At 41.5% G+C, this 17055-nt stretch overlaps 1 protein-coding gene across 5 annotated transcripts in view; it reads left to right on the top strand.

The window, feature by feature from the left end:
• Positions 1-17055, top strand: part of SMPX (small muscle protein X-linked) — a 45429-nt gene that overhangs the window by 15443 nt on the left and 12931 nt on the right. For 4 of the 5 annotated variants that reach the window (XR_012764961.1, XM_009942223.2, XM_075429587.1 and 1 more), the window contains exon 4: positions 695-848. Coding sequence is in view for 4 of the 5 variants with exons in the window: in XM_009942223.2 (XP_009940525.1) it covers positions 695-835 (141 nt within the window). In the remaining variant the exon portion in view is untranslated. Of the gene's footprint in view, positions 1-694; positions 849-6501; positions 9321-17055 lie in introns of those variants that run through there. The other variant, XM_075429604.1, reaches the window with a different exon arrangement.

The raw sequence follows: 17055 nt of genomic DNA, 5'->3' as shown, positions 1-17055 counted from the left end.
AGCCATGGAAGTACCAAGGGCTGAAATATTGTGGTCCATCGGGAAATTAGCTGAGATGCTTGCTATTGTGTAAGTGCTGTTATTTAGCCTGAAGTTTTACAGTGTCAGCAAAATAGCTGTCAGACACTACCCTAATTCAAACATAAAATGACAAGACCCTTTCTGGTCTTGCAACTGCAGTTAAGAAAAATTAAAAATCACCTCGAACTGAGCTTGGACTGAGATTTCGGGGTCCATAACCTAGTATCATATCTCTTCTCCAGGGCTGCAGAAATGCGTGCTGGTTTTCCTCCCCACCTGGCCAGCAACTATGAGACTCTGAAAGAAATTAGATGATAAAAATTTTTTTTCCCTCTTTTTTTCCCTAAAATGTGAAGGACCTGGGAGTTGCCTTTAATGCTCTGCTCAGTTAGTTTTCCGCTAATGGTCTGACACTGTAAATTCTTAAATTCTTACTCATTTACCAAAAGATCCACATTCCTCTGCACTGAGCACCTGCATTTTTTTCAGTATATTTTTAGACATTTTACACAACAATCAACAAAATAACCTATGTCTTTCTCCCCCCCCCCCTTTCCATTAGGATTATATTTAGTATAAAAACATCCTTTCCTGTTTCTCAACTAAATTACCTATGCTCATGTTCGAGAGATTGCTATTGTGGCAGTAAGGTCACTGATATCCTTTTGTGCAGAGTGCTCCTGCTTTGACAGAGGAGGAGAAAGACAAGAAACATCTCCCAGGAGCTAAGAAACTTCCAGGTCCTGCTGTCAACTTGTCAGAGATTCAGAACATAAAGAGTGAGCTGAAATTTGTCCCCAAAGCTGAACAGTAGCTGGAACAAACAGGTGAGTAAAAGAGAGGTTCTTTGCATGGCTGTAGGAGAAGCAGGCTGAAAACTCTTTGTGCCAAAAGATGGCTTTCCAAGTACTTTCACTTTTCAAAGACAAAATGTAAGAAGAAAATCTAATAATCCTTGGAATTCTCTGTTATTTCAAACATGGAGCAGGTAGAAGACTATATCCAATGATATATGGCCCCCATGAACCGACCTAACAAAAAGTGTAATCAGCTATTAGGAATACTGAAGCCAGCTTAAAAATACCAGCTTCTTACTTTGCAAACACCGTTTCCAGTTTTACAGAATACAGGACTTGTGTTTGTACAGACTAACTACAAATAAATGTATTACAATGCAAAGAAATTTATTGCAGTGACGGACAAGTAGGTCAGTATTTTTAAAAAGCTCCTTTTAACATAAGATATTCAATATTATTTTATTTCTGTAATTCAAAACCGACATGCTAATGGCTCCATGTATTTGATCAGACAAATGTACTCAGTGCAACTTGTGACACCCAATGACTTGCTGTGTATCTGTGCGGGGTTTGGAAATATGATATAGGACCTTGGGGAGAACTGTCCTCCTCTGGAGTGGCAGCTGGAGACGAGGCAGCGACCCTCAGGCACTGCAGCAGCACCAGACACCTGTGAGTTGAGCCACTGGTCTATGATTAGCACCACTGCTCATACTTCATCTTATTTTGCTCAATGTCTGGGTGGAGATCAGTGACGAGTGGTGTCCCTCAAAGGTCCATATTGAGACCAGAACTGTTTAATATCTTCATCAATGCCAGCAGAATAAGGGAGGTGATTCTGCTCTTCTACTCTGCTGTGGTGAGACCCCACCTGGAGTTCTGCATCCATTTCTGGAGCCCTCAGCATAAGAAGGACACAGACCTTTGGAGCAGGTCCAGAGGAGGGCCACTAAAATGATCAGAGCGCTGGAGCACCTCTTCTATGAGGAAAGGCTGAGAGAGTTGGGGCTATTCAGCCTGGAGAAGAGATGGCTCCATGGGAAGACCTTATTGCGGTCCTCCAGTACTTAAAGTGGGCCTACAAGAAAGATGGGGACAGGATTTTTATCTAGGCCTGTTGTGATAGGACAAGGGGTGATGGTTTTAAACTAGAAGAGGGTAGATTCAGTCTAGATATAGGGAAGAAATCTTCTACAGTGAGAGTGGGGTGGTGAAACAATGGCTGTGGTTCCATCCCTGGAAACCTTCAAGGCCAGGTTGGATGGTGCTCTGAGCAATTGGTTAAGTTGAAGATGTCTCTGCTCCCTGCAGGGGGGTTGGACTAAATGACCTTTAATGGTCTCTTCCAACCCAAACTATTCTATGATTCTATGCTTATTTTATTTAAAAGGAAATATTCAGCACTTCAACGCAGTTTTCAGAATAATTTCCACCTGATTTCAAACAAGGCCCACAAGTCTCCGTTGTTCTAATTTCTGAGTCTTAAAGTAATTAATGATAATTTCTGTCCATGAAGTTATCCTCTGAATTTCTTTGAAAAGCCTGAGTCAGTAAAGATGCATTAGGGAGTTACAGTAAAAATTCAAATGTATAGAGAAGTTTCAATACAAAAAAACCTGGCTACAGCAAGAAAAAGATAGTTGTGTCACATGGTAATCATCTGAACTGCTGGCTGTGCCTATTGACACAAGCCCTTTTTGTCTTGAAGAGAGGCAGAGGAGCTAAGCTGAGTAGAAGAACATCAACTGGAATTTAGTGCACCGAAACATAAATGAAGAACAGAAGAAAACAGAAAGCAGTACAAAAGGGTTCTGGGAACACAGAAGAGCTATGGACCAGGAATCTTGAAATAAATGGCATATAATCTGAGTGAATTGCCTCAGTGCACACTTATTTTTATGTACAGCATAAATATGCCATTTAGAAGGAAAATGTGTTTAGTTTCTTCTTGCTTTTCCCCTGCTGTGTTGTAATGTTCCTGTTATTTTAAAGAAACAATGGAGTGTTTCTCTTCAGAAAACTTGGGAAAAGGAAAATTAACATTTTGTAAAATGTAACATTGTAGTCATCACACTAAAGCAGTGCCCAGAGAAATATGAATTTTTAATGTGAGGCTTTAAAGAGGTTTTTCTCTGTGAGAGATGTTTAGTCATAAATTTAACCCCATATTTATTCTCAGATAATTGCTATTTTCAACATTTTAAAAAGTTTTTAAATAATCAGCTTACTGAGAGTCTGACAGAAATATTTATGGTGTGCTCAGAGATTCACTCTAAAGAAAAGATTTCTACAGAACAGTCAGCCAAACGAAGGGCATCTTGTAAGCTGTGAGGTCATTATGAAGTCATTTCTATCTTTGTCCTTCTTTTAATGTTATATGGGTTATCAGGTTCTGATTGTGACACCGATTTCTAGATTTTGGATAGTACAGTCACAGATCATACTGAAAACTTAGTTTCTGGAAGAGCTGCAGGCACAGTACTCACTGAGACTAGGAGTTTGATTTTGGTTGCGGTTCAGAACTAATCATGTGCATAAATTCTACGTAAAATTGAGATGTAAATCAATTACTTGCCACATCCAGCAGCCTTGAATGATACTAAATCTAAGGATTGTCCCATATAGAGGGCATTTATCAGTTCAGTTGTTTTAGGCATGACCTGCACCCTTGTATAAAACACGATATAGTCAGTGATTTGTTTTATGACTGACCACGCAAAGCCAGTAAAGAATATCTTTATTTGCAAGAAATCCATGCTCACAGCTGCCTGATACTTTGCTTCATCTTTAAGAAGGGGTGACTTATTCTTTGGATGTGATGCTCTCTAAAAAATGGTAAACTGACTGGTCAACAGAATGTGCCTGTTGAGAGTGCGTACTCATAAATGAGGGCGTTCTTTCACAGTTTTGAAATTCTCTCTCACATCAGTACAGGAAATTCTTCAGATATGCACTGTGGAGGGATTTCCCTTTGTTAGTATTTTTGTATTTCTTGTGGTACTCTGTAGGAAATACCCACTGAAACTGGTAGAATAAATTCCCTGGTTAATTTCCATTATGCTGTCATCCTATAACATGACATCATAAAAGCATTAGAAATATACATAAATATGTCAGAAATACCAAAGGTTTTACAACTAAAACAATGATTTCTAATACTTTCTTCTGCTATGGTCATTTTTCATCGGATAGTTTCAGTAAACTGCAAGTCAACATAGTAAATTTTGTTCTGATTTTGATCCATGTTTTCTTGCTCAGTTTTACAGAGTGCAAATGCATCAGCAAAAATAAGGAACATGCAAAACAGTTGGTTCATTATTTACAAACCTATTACTACATAATTTTCACTTTAGAGGAACTTCTGTTAAATATCTTTGGTCTTGCTCTTTCACCAAATTAGAAAACATGAGTAGACTTGCTAAGATCGTAGTTGTGAGTCCAACAGTTTGTGAGATATAGTTATTGAGATGTCATGAAGCTGGATATAGTTATTGAGATGTCATGAAGCTGGATCCATTGAAGGACATAAAGTGCTTATCAGTTAAGATAGTCCTGTAGCCATCCCTGGCTGCTGGCCTATCATCTATAATTAACTGGTTAACATACCTTCCTTTGTTATTAAGTTTTTTTCTTCCACAGACCTGCAGATAATGTGTTTGGTGCAGCTAGTTTTAATATACAAAATGAGTTATGATTCCTTTTCTTTCATCTACCTTTTTTTTGCTGCACCCTTCACACGTGCACATTTCTACCTGCACAGCAACAGTATGTGAAATAAAATAGTAACAAGATAGCACACACTAATCAGCTAAATATATGTCCTATTGAATAAGTAATAGTAGGAAGTATTCAGTTTGTGACAAACGGATCTTCCTATGGCTGAGATTTAATGCTGATTGTTGTGATATCTCAGGTGATAACTACCATGGTGGTTGTACCTGGAAATGGGACTGAGCACAAACTGGCATATCACCTGAGTGTGTATATTAATCACAGCCAATTGCTGCTGCGACTCATGCTTGGGTTCTTTCTCCATTCTGTACCCCGTCACGTTTTGTGTCCCGAAGTGTGGGGTTTTGTGTAACAAGACTTTTTACAACTTGTCATGAAGGGAGTGGAGTCTGAATGCTGGACTTCAGTTTTAATGGACCTAAACCCTCAGCTAGAGTTGTCTAGGGTTTTCCTCTTGAAGGAGACTTTCTTACTTATTGAAGAAACTCCTAAAAGGCAAAAAGGGAAATTTACTGCCTGGAGGTTACAAAGAAGTCTGTTGTGAGCGTACAGGCAGCACTCCTGGCACTGCTTTCTGGTTGTGTTTGGAGAAAGCGCTTGTCAGGATCCCCACCACAGTTCTACACAGAGCTGGTCAGACAAGGTTGCTGAGCCGTAGCTGGGCTGTTCCTGATGGGCTGCCTACCTTGTTCAAGGTGTGAGAAACCATGCAACTGGTACTTGTAGATAATCTGTTGTCTTTATCTGGAACTCTGCTAGGGAGGGTAGTTTAACTGCAGAGGCTGAGCGGTAGTTCTGTTGTCAGGTTACAGAATAAAGGAAGTTGTATTTTGAGGGCAGGAGATTAAAAAGCTGGCAAAAGCTTCCCAGGGCAGCTTAGACTTTGTATTACTTGCATCATTACCTCTGCTATAACACATTGGGAATCCTGCCTCATGAAAAATGGGGAATCTTGTCAGTAGAGCAGCCTCTGAGATTGGCATCCCTTTGGGAAGAAAGCATGAGAAAGGGAAAAAAGAAATAGAAGTCTCTTAGGAAATAGAGCTCTTACATTCATGCTTAGAAGATGTTCCTTGGTGTTGCTATTAGTTATTTACAAATAATGTCAATTATCCTGGGCTAAAAACACGCACTATAACTTTGTCCACTGAGTACTGCGGATTTTGATTACATTTTTGTGCTATATACTGCTCTTCAGCTGCGTCTCAGCCATCTGTCTCTCCTAATGACACTGCTCTGACACATTGTTTGATGATTGTGTCTTATTCCTGTGCTCACATGGACCAGAGGGATACAGTTAAACTGCTGAATGGTAACAAGCAAAGTTAGTGCTGTTTTGTCCAGCAAACACATCCAGTGCCTTGCTAGTAGAGGGACTCTGACATGCTGTGAGCTCTTGGAAGAGCCCCCCGGTTCTAATAAAGCGTGTTCAGTTGGTTAAGTCCAAGTAGCCAGCCTTCACATGAGAGAAGGAAATTTTACATCCCGAGGATGCCAAGGTAGGTCAGGAGCTCAGGTCTCCTTAGCTGGAGCAGAAACAATGGGGTAAAGAAGGGCGACGTGCTGCAAGATTTCTACAGGACCCTTCTGCAAAAATCAGAGGCTTGTGGAGATCTCGTCAAAGTGTATAAGTACCTGAAGGGAGGGTGCAAAGGAGGATGGAGCCAGGCTCTTTTCAGTGCTGTCCAGTGACAGACCATCCCCAGACCCACTCACTCTTTGGCCTGTGTTAATTTCAAAGTACTCCTTGTGTTTTTCTATCCTTAGTTTCCCACCATCCTGCTGTCTTTGGTTCAGAGCTCCCAGATGAGGAGCACTAGGGTGTTTCACAGCTAGCCATCAGTTTTGCCAGGTCACTTCTGTTTGTAAAATTGTTCTAAGAAACTAGGTAGTTGAAGGTTTTTAGGATTTTTAAACAGCATGTTTAAGGTTGTTTTGGTTTGCCTTCCAGGTTTTTTGAGTCTACTTATGTCATGCTTTCAGACTTTAAAACAGAAGAGCTAGAAATTTCATTTCAAAGAGAAAACTGGAATCCCCAGGACATAATTTAATACTAGAGGAACCTTTGGAATCATGTTATCTCCTCAAGCAAAAGAAGTTATTCGTGTTTTGTTTCCCAGAGTTTCTGTGTTCAGAAGTAAAAATTTAGTTCATTATCTTTAACATGGCCTGCAGCTGTCCGTCAAGAACTGAGAGTCTCTTCTCTACCATGGACAAAATACTGTGGTAAGCCCCCAGCATGTCGTTCCTCAGGCCTTTGCAAGTCAAGGAGAGGTTTCCTTCACATTCTCTTGATGAATGATGGAAGTGAGGAGGAAAGCAGACTGGTGAGACTCTGCTTTCTAGGTGCCTAGGAAAGCTTGAAGGTATGCATTAGGAGGTTGATTTTACCGAGTGAAGAACAGGGCTTATTCTTAAGAAAAACAAATGCTTCTACCTAATCTAGTTAGGAAAAGATCGTGTTTCATGGTTTTGAAAACTGACTAAAAACTTCAAAATAAACACTGAAAAATTTCCAAACTGTGTCTTCAAGCAGAGTGTTCCTATTACTGGAAGAGACAAGCACAAAGTAATAACTCAAAGAAATATCTGCTAATTTTTAGAACATGAGCATGTTATTTACTCCTCTACCTTCACCATACTCAGAAGAGTTTGCGGACACATAGAGATGAAAAATCCTCTACACAGAGACAGAAGAAATTTCTTCATTGAGCCTCTTGCTTTGAAACATTAATGCCCTTAAAGTAACAAAATACTTCCCAAGATAGCTATGTGGTCTCACAAATCTCTGCTCCATTCTTGAGTGAGGACTGTCAGTTTCTGGGAGGAAGTTCCAAGTATTTTGTTTGAAAGCTGATAATTCTCCCTTTTTTTTTTTAAAAAAAAAAAAGAAGAACCACTGCTATTTGATAACTACTTTCCTGTGATCACTCTGTTGATTGATTTTATCCTGAACTTTTAGTGTCAGGCTCTTTTATATAGAAACCCTTGTGTTCCCATCAGTGCTGTTCAGGACAGATTTTTGTAAGAGCTAAACTTTTCAGTCAATTCCCTGAGCTGGATGCAATTTCTGGGGTGACTTCCCTCAAATGAAGCTCAGATAGGCAGGAAGCCTCCAGAAGATATCAGCTGTGGAGGGATCAGTGAAGTGTGAAGATGGGATATAGTCAGCAGGCTTTTTCTTGTTTATCTCTGCTATGTGTATTAAGAAGTAATAAGAATGAACTCCAGCATTAAACGATAAATACCACTGGAATGTATTCCTCTTGGAAATCTCAGAACAGCATATCAGGAATCTCTTAAACTTCACCTATTTGCTGTGTGAACAGATCCTGGTATTTAGAGAAGGTCCTGTGACTTAAATGGTGCTTACCCCGAGGCACACACATATGAACCCATGCAGAACTAACTGTAATGCCCCAGGGAACCGTGGGCATTCGAAACTGTTTGGAGAGCGGGAAAGAGGTAGTACTGACCACTATTGAAGAGTTGTGAGTGAGATGAGAGCGATGGTGTTTCTCTGTACCTGGGAACTGTCTTGCCAGCATTAGGTATTCCTGGAACACTCCAACACTGTAATGACAGGCATCGTCAGGAACCCAAAATAATAAGTAATTCCAGTCTCTCTAACCTTACACGGTTCAAAACATGTTCAGCACAAAAGTTTTCGAGTGCCTAGATCAGAGTAGAAAAGCTAACTGCTTTTGAGTACATGAAGTGCAACATCCTACATTATTAACAGCTCAGACAGTTTTATCAAATCTACATAAATTGTAGCCAATTAAGCTGACAGTATGATCTGAAATATCACGGCTGTGATGTGGTAATCAAATGAATTTTCTTCTAAATTTAGTGCCTCATCATTTTGTTTTATAGTTTTAATCATTTCATTTGATAAAAGACTACCTAATTATGTTTTCACAGCCTTGTGCTCAAGAACCACATAAATTACTGCATCACTGTACTCTGCCATCTCTTGCAGAAATGGCTTGACAGTGCATGAGCCTTGTGATCCCTGTCTGGGAGCAGGCCACCTACAAGTGCCATGAGCCCTTCTCTGTGCTTGGGATTAGGCCTGCTTCAGCCACCAAATTGCTCCTCGTGTGCCTAGTTTTGGAAAGTGTAGCTCTTTTTAGTGCCAAGCCTACCTCTGTTCCACACTTGGTTGCAAATTCCTTCTGAGAGTAAATAACATCGTATAATGGTAGAGCTCACCACTACAGTGATCCCAACATCTGTTGCCCAGTTGGCAACATTACTGAGAAAATATTATGCTGCAAATGTTATTGGTTTTTGCTGTCCCTATTTGCTGCCACTTTAACCTTCTAGTTCCCCTTTGACTTTCAGCAGCAGTCTCAAATACACTGTATTTCCATGCACTGAGAGGACAAAGTAAACAGCAAAAATAAGCATTTCCTACAGGAATATCTATTGGTTTTCCTCTCAGCATTGCTCATACTTTATTTTTCACGTTTGATTTGCCAATTTGGTTAGCCAGGTTGTAGCTAGTTGAAAGGAAACTCAGCTGAGCTAATCTTCACTTGCACTTGGGAACAAGGATAAAGTCTGATTTTCTCTCCCTCCATTTAGTGGTTGTATAACTGTGGCTGTATTTGTTTCTGACTGCAAATGGCTGAGCTCCATGTACAGACATGGATTCAATAAAAGGAGGATAAACCTCTCAAACTTGGTGCTCAGAACTTACTCCCCCGCTTTGGTAAAGTTGCCATAACATTGCTTTCAATTTAATAATTCATTTGTTCAATGGATAAAAAAAATAAATTGAGTCCTTCAGCTTTTAGCTCTCCTGGTTCTTTGTTCCTGTCTGTTGCCTTGGAGCGAACTTTCTCTTAAAATTGCTGTTACTCCTGCACAGCCGTATAGAGCCTTTCACGGCACAGAAATGTAATCTTGGAGCACACAATAGCTGTGCCCGTGAATGCACTTAGGGATGGAGTGGGTGCTGGCCGTACTTGCCCTGCTTCCTAGCGAGTGGACCTGGGGAGAAGCAGGCCAACCAGCCCGTGTCTGCTGCCCTGGTAGTGCATTTTAACAGCGGTGGGAGCAGCGGGACTGGCAAAATTGCTTTTGCTGAGGAAACATCAAAGAACAAAAAAACTTCCCCCAAAGCCAAACTGCTGCTGCTCTGAGGAAAGGACATGATGACAATAACTGGATGGTGTTATTTCAAGGCTTTGAAAGGTGCAGCCTTTATATATAAGATTAAACAAACACAAAGTGTGTACTGAAATGGAAAAAAATACGAATCTGAAGACCTGAAACCAAATATTTGAGCTGAAATAGGCAGAATACAAGGCAAAGCAAACCTCCAGTTGTTTCTGTGTTTGCAGATCATGCTGTTCTGGAGTGCAGTATTCTTCCCAAAGACTGTCAAAGACCAGGACAGAGTATGTCCTCTGCTGTACACAGCATTTAATTAAGGTGCTCAGATCTTTTACTTTTGAGTTTCTCAATTTCCTTGGTTTTGTGGTTTTGTATAAAAATAGTTGAATTGATCTGTCTCTTCAGGGTCTGAATGGAAGCTTTTATTTTGAAAAAAAAAGTAATCTTTCTCCCTTTTAGTTCTCAAGACAAGAAGAGCTCTCTCTGTGAAGACAAGAGGCATACTTTCCATTCTCAGTCCATTTTGCTGAAAGTAAAGTGAATTAAGAGAGGCATATCTCAGATGTACCCATTTTTTTTTAGTTTAAGGCCTTCACTCAGCAAGTACCAAATTAGGCAATGTTTTACTATTGCAGCCCTTTCCACTCTTTTTGTGCTTTTCTTATTTTTTTTCTAAAGTTAGGCATGTATTGGAGTAGTTTTGCTATTAGAAGTTTGAACAATTACTTCTGGGGCAAATCAGTCCTGCTTTTTTAAGAAGCTAAGTGTTGTCGGTCACGTTACTGCAAATTAACACATTAGTAGACAACGTCCAAGTCTGTACGTTGAGCAAGTGCATCTTCAAAGTCTTTGACAAGTCAGCAGATACCTCAGTGAAGGTGTTATGATCTGCTTCACGTATGTAGAGGACAAGAGGTTGAACCTGGCCAAACACCACAACTCAGCTGACAAGCAGTAGCTTACTGGATCACACAGCAATTTGGTCCATGTCCACACATGACCAAGTGTGAAGTTATTTGTAGTTTGGTTAAGACTGAAGAAATCTGTTTCCCTAAGGTAGGATGAGAAGTGGAGCAATTAGCTCCAATTCCTTAAATGCCTTACTTTAATAGACACCGTGGAGGTGACTGGAGACTGGCTCCAGGAGAAGCTTGTGCTGACATGAGGTTCTGAGCTGAAGACTGATCATTCTTCAGCAAAGGAAAGTCCTTGGGACCCCACTGCAATGACAGTTTTAACATCTAAACATTTCCATCAGTGCAAGCCTCTGATATGAGTCATGTGCAATGGCATTAGGGTGCCTTGAGCCAATGGAGTGTTCCTTGATGTCCCTCACCAGTGGCTGGGATTTTTTCACCAGCACAGGGATCAGATACATTTTGGGCAGATGCAGTCAGCTGTTTTCTGGTAGCCATGACAGATGGCAGAACAATGCATTGCCCCACTGTGTGCTCATTTGCCTCAGAGAGGCACTACAAGCTCTGTCTCCCAAAGTCTCTCTTTACCTTGGAGATGATCCTCTTGCATGAGCTAGCAGTGGATACAACTGCCTGGACTCTACCTTCTGTGGAACACCTACTGACTAGCTTCACCATTAAAGAGGGGAGCTGTAGTACCCTAGACCCTGGGGGTAGGCAGACAGGAGTGGAGAACAGATGGCCCAGAGCCTATGACCTTCTGCCTTGATTGCTGTGTCCCAAGGGCTGGATGAAAGCCAGCATTGTCTTCCTCTGCCAAGGTGCGCTAGCATTGCTTAGGGACAAGGCCTGGTCCCTCCCAAGAGGAAACTGGCTGTATGGAGACATACAGGGTTACTGGGAGAAGAAAGGTGGAAGAAAGGGTGGTGGAGACCCCTGTCTCACCCATAGTCTCCAGTGTCTCTGATCACACAGGTCCACTCAGAAACCTTCTGCCCTGCAGTCACCTGCTCTTCTGCTATCTCAAGAAGATGGTGCTGTATATGCTGTCAAGAAACCTTAAGCCACTTCTGCAAGCAGCATCATGAAGCTTGAGTGGAGAGCTATTTAGATACAGCTAATAGAAACAACTGAAAACAATCAGGTTGTCTTCTCTGGGGCTTCAGCAATGTCCTGAGTAGAGCCAGGAGCCTTTTTCCCTCACACCAGATTTACAGTGTGAACTGTCTCCTCCGGATTTGCACCTGAGTACTTAGGAAGAACAATTTGAAAACATGCAAGAGAAGGAATGTGCTGGTGGCCCCTCCCTTCTGCCTTGGTGCAGCAATTATCACAAATCCCCAGCCAGGATGCATGAATAAAGCAGGTGAAGTCCTTCTTCTCCTCAAAAGGATTAAAACCCGCATTTCTTGCCTCCCTGGAGACTGCAGACTACCTTGGCGGGGGGACCCTTTCTAGGCTTTGAGCTAAAGCTAGGCTGCTATGCAGAAATGAATTAAAATTAGTCTGTAGACAAGTGAGCCTGACAGCAGCTTAGCGGTGTGGAGCTCAGCTGGCAGTAGGGAAACCTGCTTTCATGTGCCTGAGCCTGTGGATTCCTGTGTACCTTGTCTAAAGGCGAATTTGTGTAGCAACAGTTTCCTCAGGCTGTGCTTTAAAAGAAACCAAGGTAGCTGCTGCTGTTTTTTTGTACGAAGCCTGATGCAGTTAGGTTGGTGCTGAGGAGAAAGGTCTCTGTGGAAACCCACCAAGTTTCTGGCTGCTGCTTAGGGTTACATGTCTCTCAGGTACTCAGCTGAGCATGTTTATCAAAACTCAGGTATTTGTAGATGGGCATGAGCACAGTTTGAGGTTATGGTGTAGCTGGACCGTGGTTTTGAGAATCACAGTTTTGGAGTTAAGAACCTATGTCCCATTTGCGTGTTAGGCATCTAAATCGCTGGGACTGTGTTCCCTCAGCACTAAGGTGCACAATCCCATTGCCACTCAGTGGGAACTATGCTCCAAAGCCACTTAAGTTCTTCTCAAAATCCCACTCCAAATTTGAATGTGCAAATTGCACATTGTTCTTTTTTAAGCGTGAATGGGCCTCTGTGTCCTTCTGCAGTCACATCCAGGACTCCTACTGGTACAGCTGTATGAGTGCTCCAACAGGAACTGCTGCATGTACATTCCCAGAAGAGGCTTTCTGCAGAGCAGAGAGAAAGAAATCTGTAGATCGTGTTGGTGCCAATTCAAAACCAAAAAATAATTGGTCTTGGATGCATGTTTTTTAACAGCAGGCGATTCCTCTCACCTCTGCCTTCTGTTTCTCTGTGGAAAAAATACTTTTTTTCTTCTCAGTTTGTTTAGTAAAAAGACAATCTTGTGTTGTGAAACAGGTTGTCATGGGAAAGTTTAGTTCTCCCATATATATTCCACTTAACCCTAATGCCTCATTTCTAAACGCTCACCTGTCAAACGTTGTAAAATCAAGTATTAACAGCACAGTCTTGTGTGTACAACATGCTGTAATGCCTTCATTTATGTTTTGAAGAAATCTATTTATTCCATGGGAAAAAATAGGCTTACATTTGAAGCTCTAACAAATAACAAAACCCTAGAAACACCACATATATATATATATATCCTGGTTACTGATGTGAAAGAATTTCATGTGTACTGTAGCTGTATGTATCAAATATTAAATGGCTCAACAGTGGGCTTTCCAAAGAAGAGACAGTTACCACGCTGCATGCGTTAGCTTTGCAGAAGCAAGATAATGTGAGGAATTAAGGATATCCTGCATGAACCGGATGCCAGAATACAGAGTTTTCTAATACAGTCAGTTACATGTCAAGTTAAATTATCAGCCTGCGTACAATGTCTTGCCTTCATGCTGATCCATCTCTGAAGAGATCCTCTGGGTTATATACAAGGCAGCTGTCAAATTTCCCGAGCTGATTAAGACCTCTTGCTTTTCCGTGGCAAGGTGGCCACAAAATCCAGAACAAGAGTGTTAAATGTTCAGAAGAGGTTGCAGAGAATGTGACTTAGGGAAAGACTATGCTGGGTTTTGACGGTTAGCAACCACTTTCTTACCACCCTTCCTTTTCCTCCCATTTGCTGTGGGTTTTTTCAATATATTTTGCTGCATATGAAGTGTTCAGCCTTTCAGAAAAAGTGTTTGCAAAATGCACAGAGACCTCTCAGTCTTGATTTGAATATTTTGAAAATAAAACCATAGCCAACTTCCATCTCTTCTGTAGGGACATTTACAGGGATGTGAACATGTCTCTTTATTGCACATGCCAGAGTTATATTGAAAGAAAACAGGTGGATGAATAGTACCATGATTAATCATGGTTCAATCGTGCTATGATATTATCTGTAGGCGTATCAGATGCACACTGTATTTATATGGAACAACACTCACTCACACATTATGAATTCTGTTAAGAAGAAGCCTTATGACCAGGAGAAAGCAGCATTTTTAGTAACTGTAACTAGCACAGAGAGTCAAATTTGGGATATTTGCAGTACAGCCTGGGTAAGGTGGTAGAAGAAGCAGAATTCGTGATGAATAAATTGGAAAACACTGCCCAAATAGAGATGGCTGAGATTTCTATTTTCTTACTTGGAGAGAAGCCCCTTCTCAGTGTCTCCAAGATCACAGAGCTTGCTGCTAATGCATTAAAAGCAAATAAATCAATCTGAGAGAGCTTAGTGATGGGTACTGCTTCAGGAGCGGCAGCACTTGGCTTGCCCCAGCCCCATCACCCCCACGCTCCTCATCCTTGTTCCTGCAATACAGCCGTCCTAAAGTGGTGAACCATGGGGCTCCACACCAGCCTCACAGTTGTGAAGAAACAACATCCTTTGCCTTTGCACCTCAGCCAGGACCACTAAACATTATTTCAGCTCACTGGGATCTCTGGGCACATCTTCTCTTCTAGCTGAAGAGCAGCACAGAGCAGTGCCATTTGCTTCGCAGAGCTTCAAATTGCCCGAGTGCCAGTGAAATCCCTGAAAAATCCTGAAAGAGCTGAAATTACAGCAGCGCTATATCCCTTTGCTGAGGCTTTCAAACAAACCCGAGATGCTGGCAAAGCCCTCGTTAGGGCTTAGCTCTAGGCACCTTCTGAAGCGAAGCAGGACGATTCTCTTTGTAACTTTAATTGCAGTTGAGTTTTGGAGCAGTGAGCGCGGCAGGCGGCAGGGGAGGAGCTTTTGCAGAAGGGTCCCACTCCCCAGGTTGCCAGGGTGGCCCTGGCTCTGGTGGGCTTGGGGCCTTTACCAGAAAAAGCATCAGGGCATCATCTCCCACTGTACAAAAAGGATTTGTATAAGTTCAACCGCTGTATTTTTTTCCCTTTCACTGTAATAGCAGAAGCAGGTACTTCGCGCTGCTACCCTCCTGGGTTTCCCTGGCTACCAGAAAAATGTGCTTTTTTACTTCCCCCACCCTCTTCTCAATAGCAACATAAAAGAACAGTGTGTCCTGCGGCTCCTTCAGCCATGTGAGGTGTTAAAATGCAAAAGACTCATTTCTGACCGTCATTTCTCTTCTTATGCTCACCAGGCCTGTCATTAATAAAGGCTATTTTTTTCCAAAGCATTAGTTTTCCAATGAAATTTTTGGTTTACCAACTCTACTTATATCATGATTCTAGCAGATAACATTGCCCAAAGGGTTAGCACTGAATCTATTTGTTTTACACCCTGGGTTGTTGGTAGGGTTTTGGGGGGTGAATTTCTTTTTTATTGGTAGAAAAGAAGGGGAAATAGTTGTTACAGGGAGAAAAAATCAAAATCAAAACACGTATGTAAATACTGCATCGTGACAGTAACTCTTAAAGGAAACTAGAGGGCAGACTTCTAAAATACTTCTGGCTCTCTAAAGATGCAAATACGTACCTCATCGGCTTCCCAGAAAAACGTGAAGTGCCTAGCTCCTAGGGATTTTGCATGTTTGACCAGCTAAATGCTTTCAAAATACTGTCCTGAGATGGCTCAGGAAACCCATTACATACAAATAATAGTCCTTGCTGTGTGTCAGAGGCTAGGCAGCTCCCATGTAAGCTTGCTAATTATTATACCCAATGTAAATGAGTTGCCATTTCCTTATCCTTCCTTTTGTCTCAAAGTTGTTGTGTCATCAATTGTGTCTCATTGTGTACTAGAAATCACTTTGGACTGCACAGGGGTTTTTTATTATTATTGGTACATATGTGGGTATTGCTTAGCATCTGTATGGGGCTTGGCTTCTGACCCATTCATTGTGGGACATTTACAAAGACCCTTGGAGTGGCAGAGAAAAATGGAGAGAAGCGAGCCGTCATGGTCAAATTGCGAAGAAGGAAATGAAATTAATAGAAAGTTTATTTGGATTTTTTTTTTTTCCTCACAGTCCAGTCTTTGATTCTGGGGAAGATCGGGTGTACAGTATAGTTTTCAGGGCTTGGAATTGTCAAAACGAATCTTGAAGGGCAGCATTGAAGTGTTTGGCATCACACGCCTGAGTGAAGGCAGAGATCAATGCAGCAGGGGACTGAGATGAGGCGAAGGCTGTGGAACCAGTTTGGACACGCCAGTCTTCTGTTATACCACAGGGCTGGGCCCTGCCCTCAGCTGGACCACAATGGTGCAGGAATATCTGAGGTTAAGCCATACTATTTAGAATTTTAAAGATTGAATATTTTCCACTGATTTGAGAAACTAGCTGTCTCCAGCAACTTCTGGATGTCAGGAGGGTTGAGCTGGAATTCAGGTTTCCAAGTCTGGCAGACCTGAAGTTGTCGGCCCTTCGAAGCCCCTGTCAAAGAGCTGCACCAGCCTCTTGGCAGCCTGCTGGAGAGCCAGCATGGAGGATGATAAGAAACTGCCCAGATCAGTCATGCTCAATGTTCCATGTTGCATCAGGGGAATTGCTGAAAGCAAGATGTTTCCGTAAAAAGTTACGCTTTCAAAGCATAAACCTTTCCCGGTGGAGAAATGTTCCATCAGAAAATGTTGGACCAGTTTGACTCTTGGCATACTCTAAGGTACAAAAGCTCATTGCATTTTAAATAAACTTCAGCAGCCTCAGCCCATGCCAACTCTCAAACAACAAATCAAGCAAACTCGGCTTTTTCTCCTGTAATTATCCAACCTAATAATTCTTTTGTCATTTTCCCTTTTGCTTCACTGAAGGAAGAAAGTTTGTTTTGTTAGTACATCAGGATGCTGTTTGCTTCTAGTTTCATTCCCCTGGAATTCGAAATTCGTAAACAGTCATGATATAAATAAATACCTTTAATCCCAAATTATGTCTGTACAAATGGCACCAAAATTCAGTCACCGTCAGGACACACATGATAGGACTTTGTTTTATAAAACATTTTTTTGACACCAGCCTTTCTAAAACCAGCATGAAATGCACATTTTCTTCAGGGACAAATGAAAGACAAAGTCTGTCTTGCCAAGGTTTGAACACATGGTTTTGA

The sequence above is a fragment of the Opisthocomus hoazin genome, chromosome 1, assembly GCF_030867145.1.
Source record: "Opisthocomus hoazin isolate bOpiHoa1 chromosome 1, bOpiHoa1.hap1, whole genome shotgun sequence".
NCBI classification, from domain to species: Eukaryota; Metazoa; Chordata; class Aves; order Opisthocomiformes; family Opisthocomidae; genus Opisthocomus; species Opisthocomus hoazin.
This window is presented reverse-complemented; position numbering and strand designations above follow the sequence as displayed.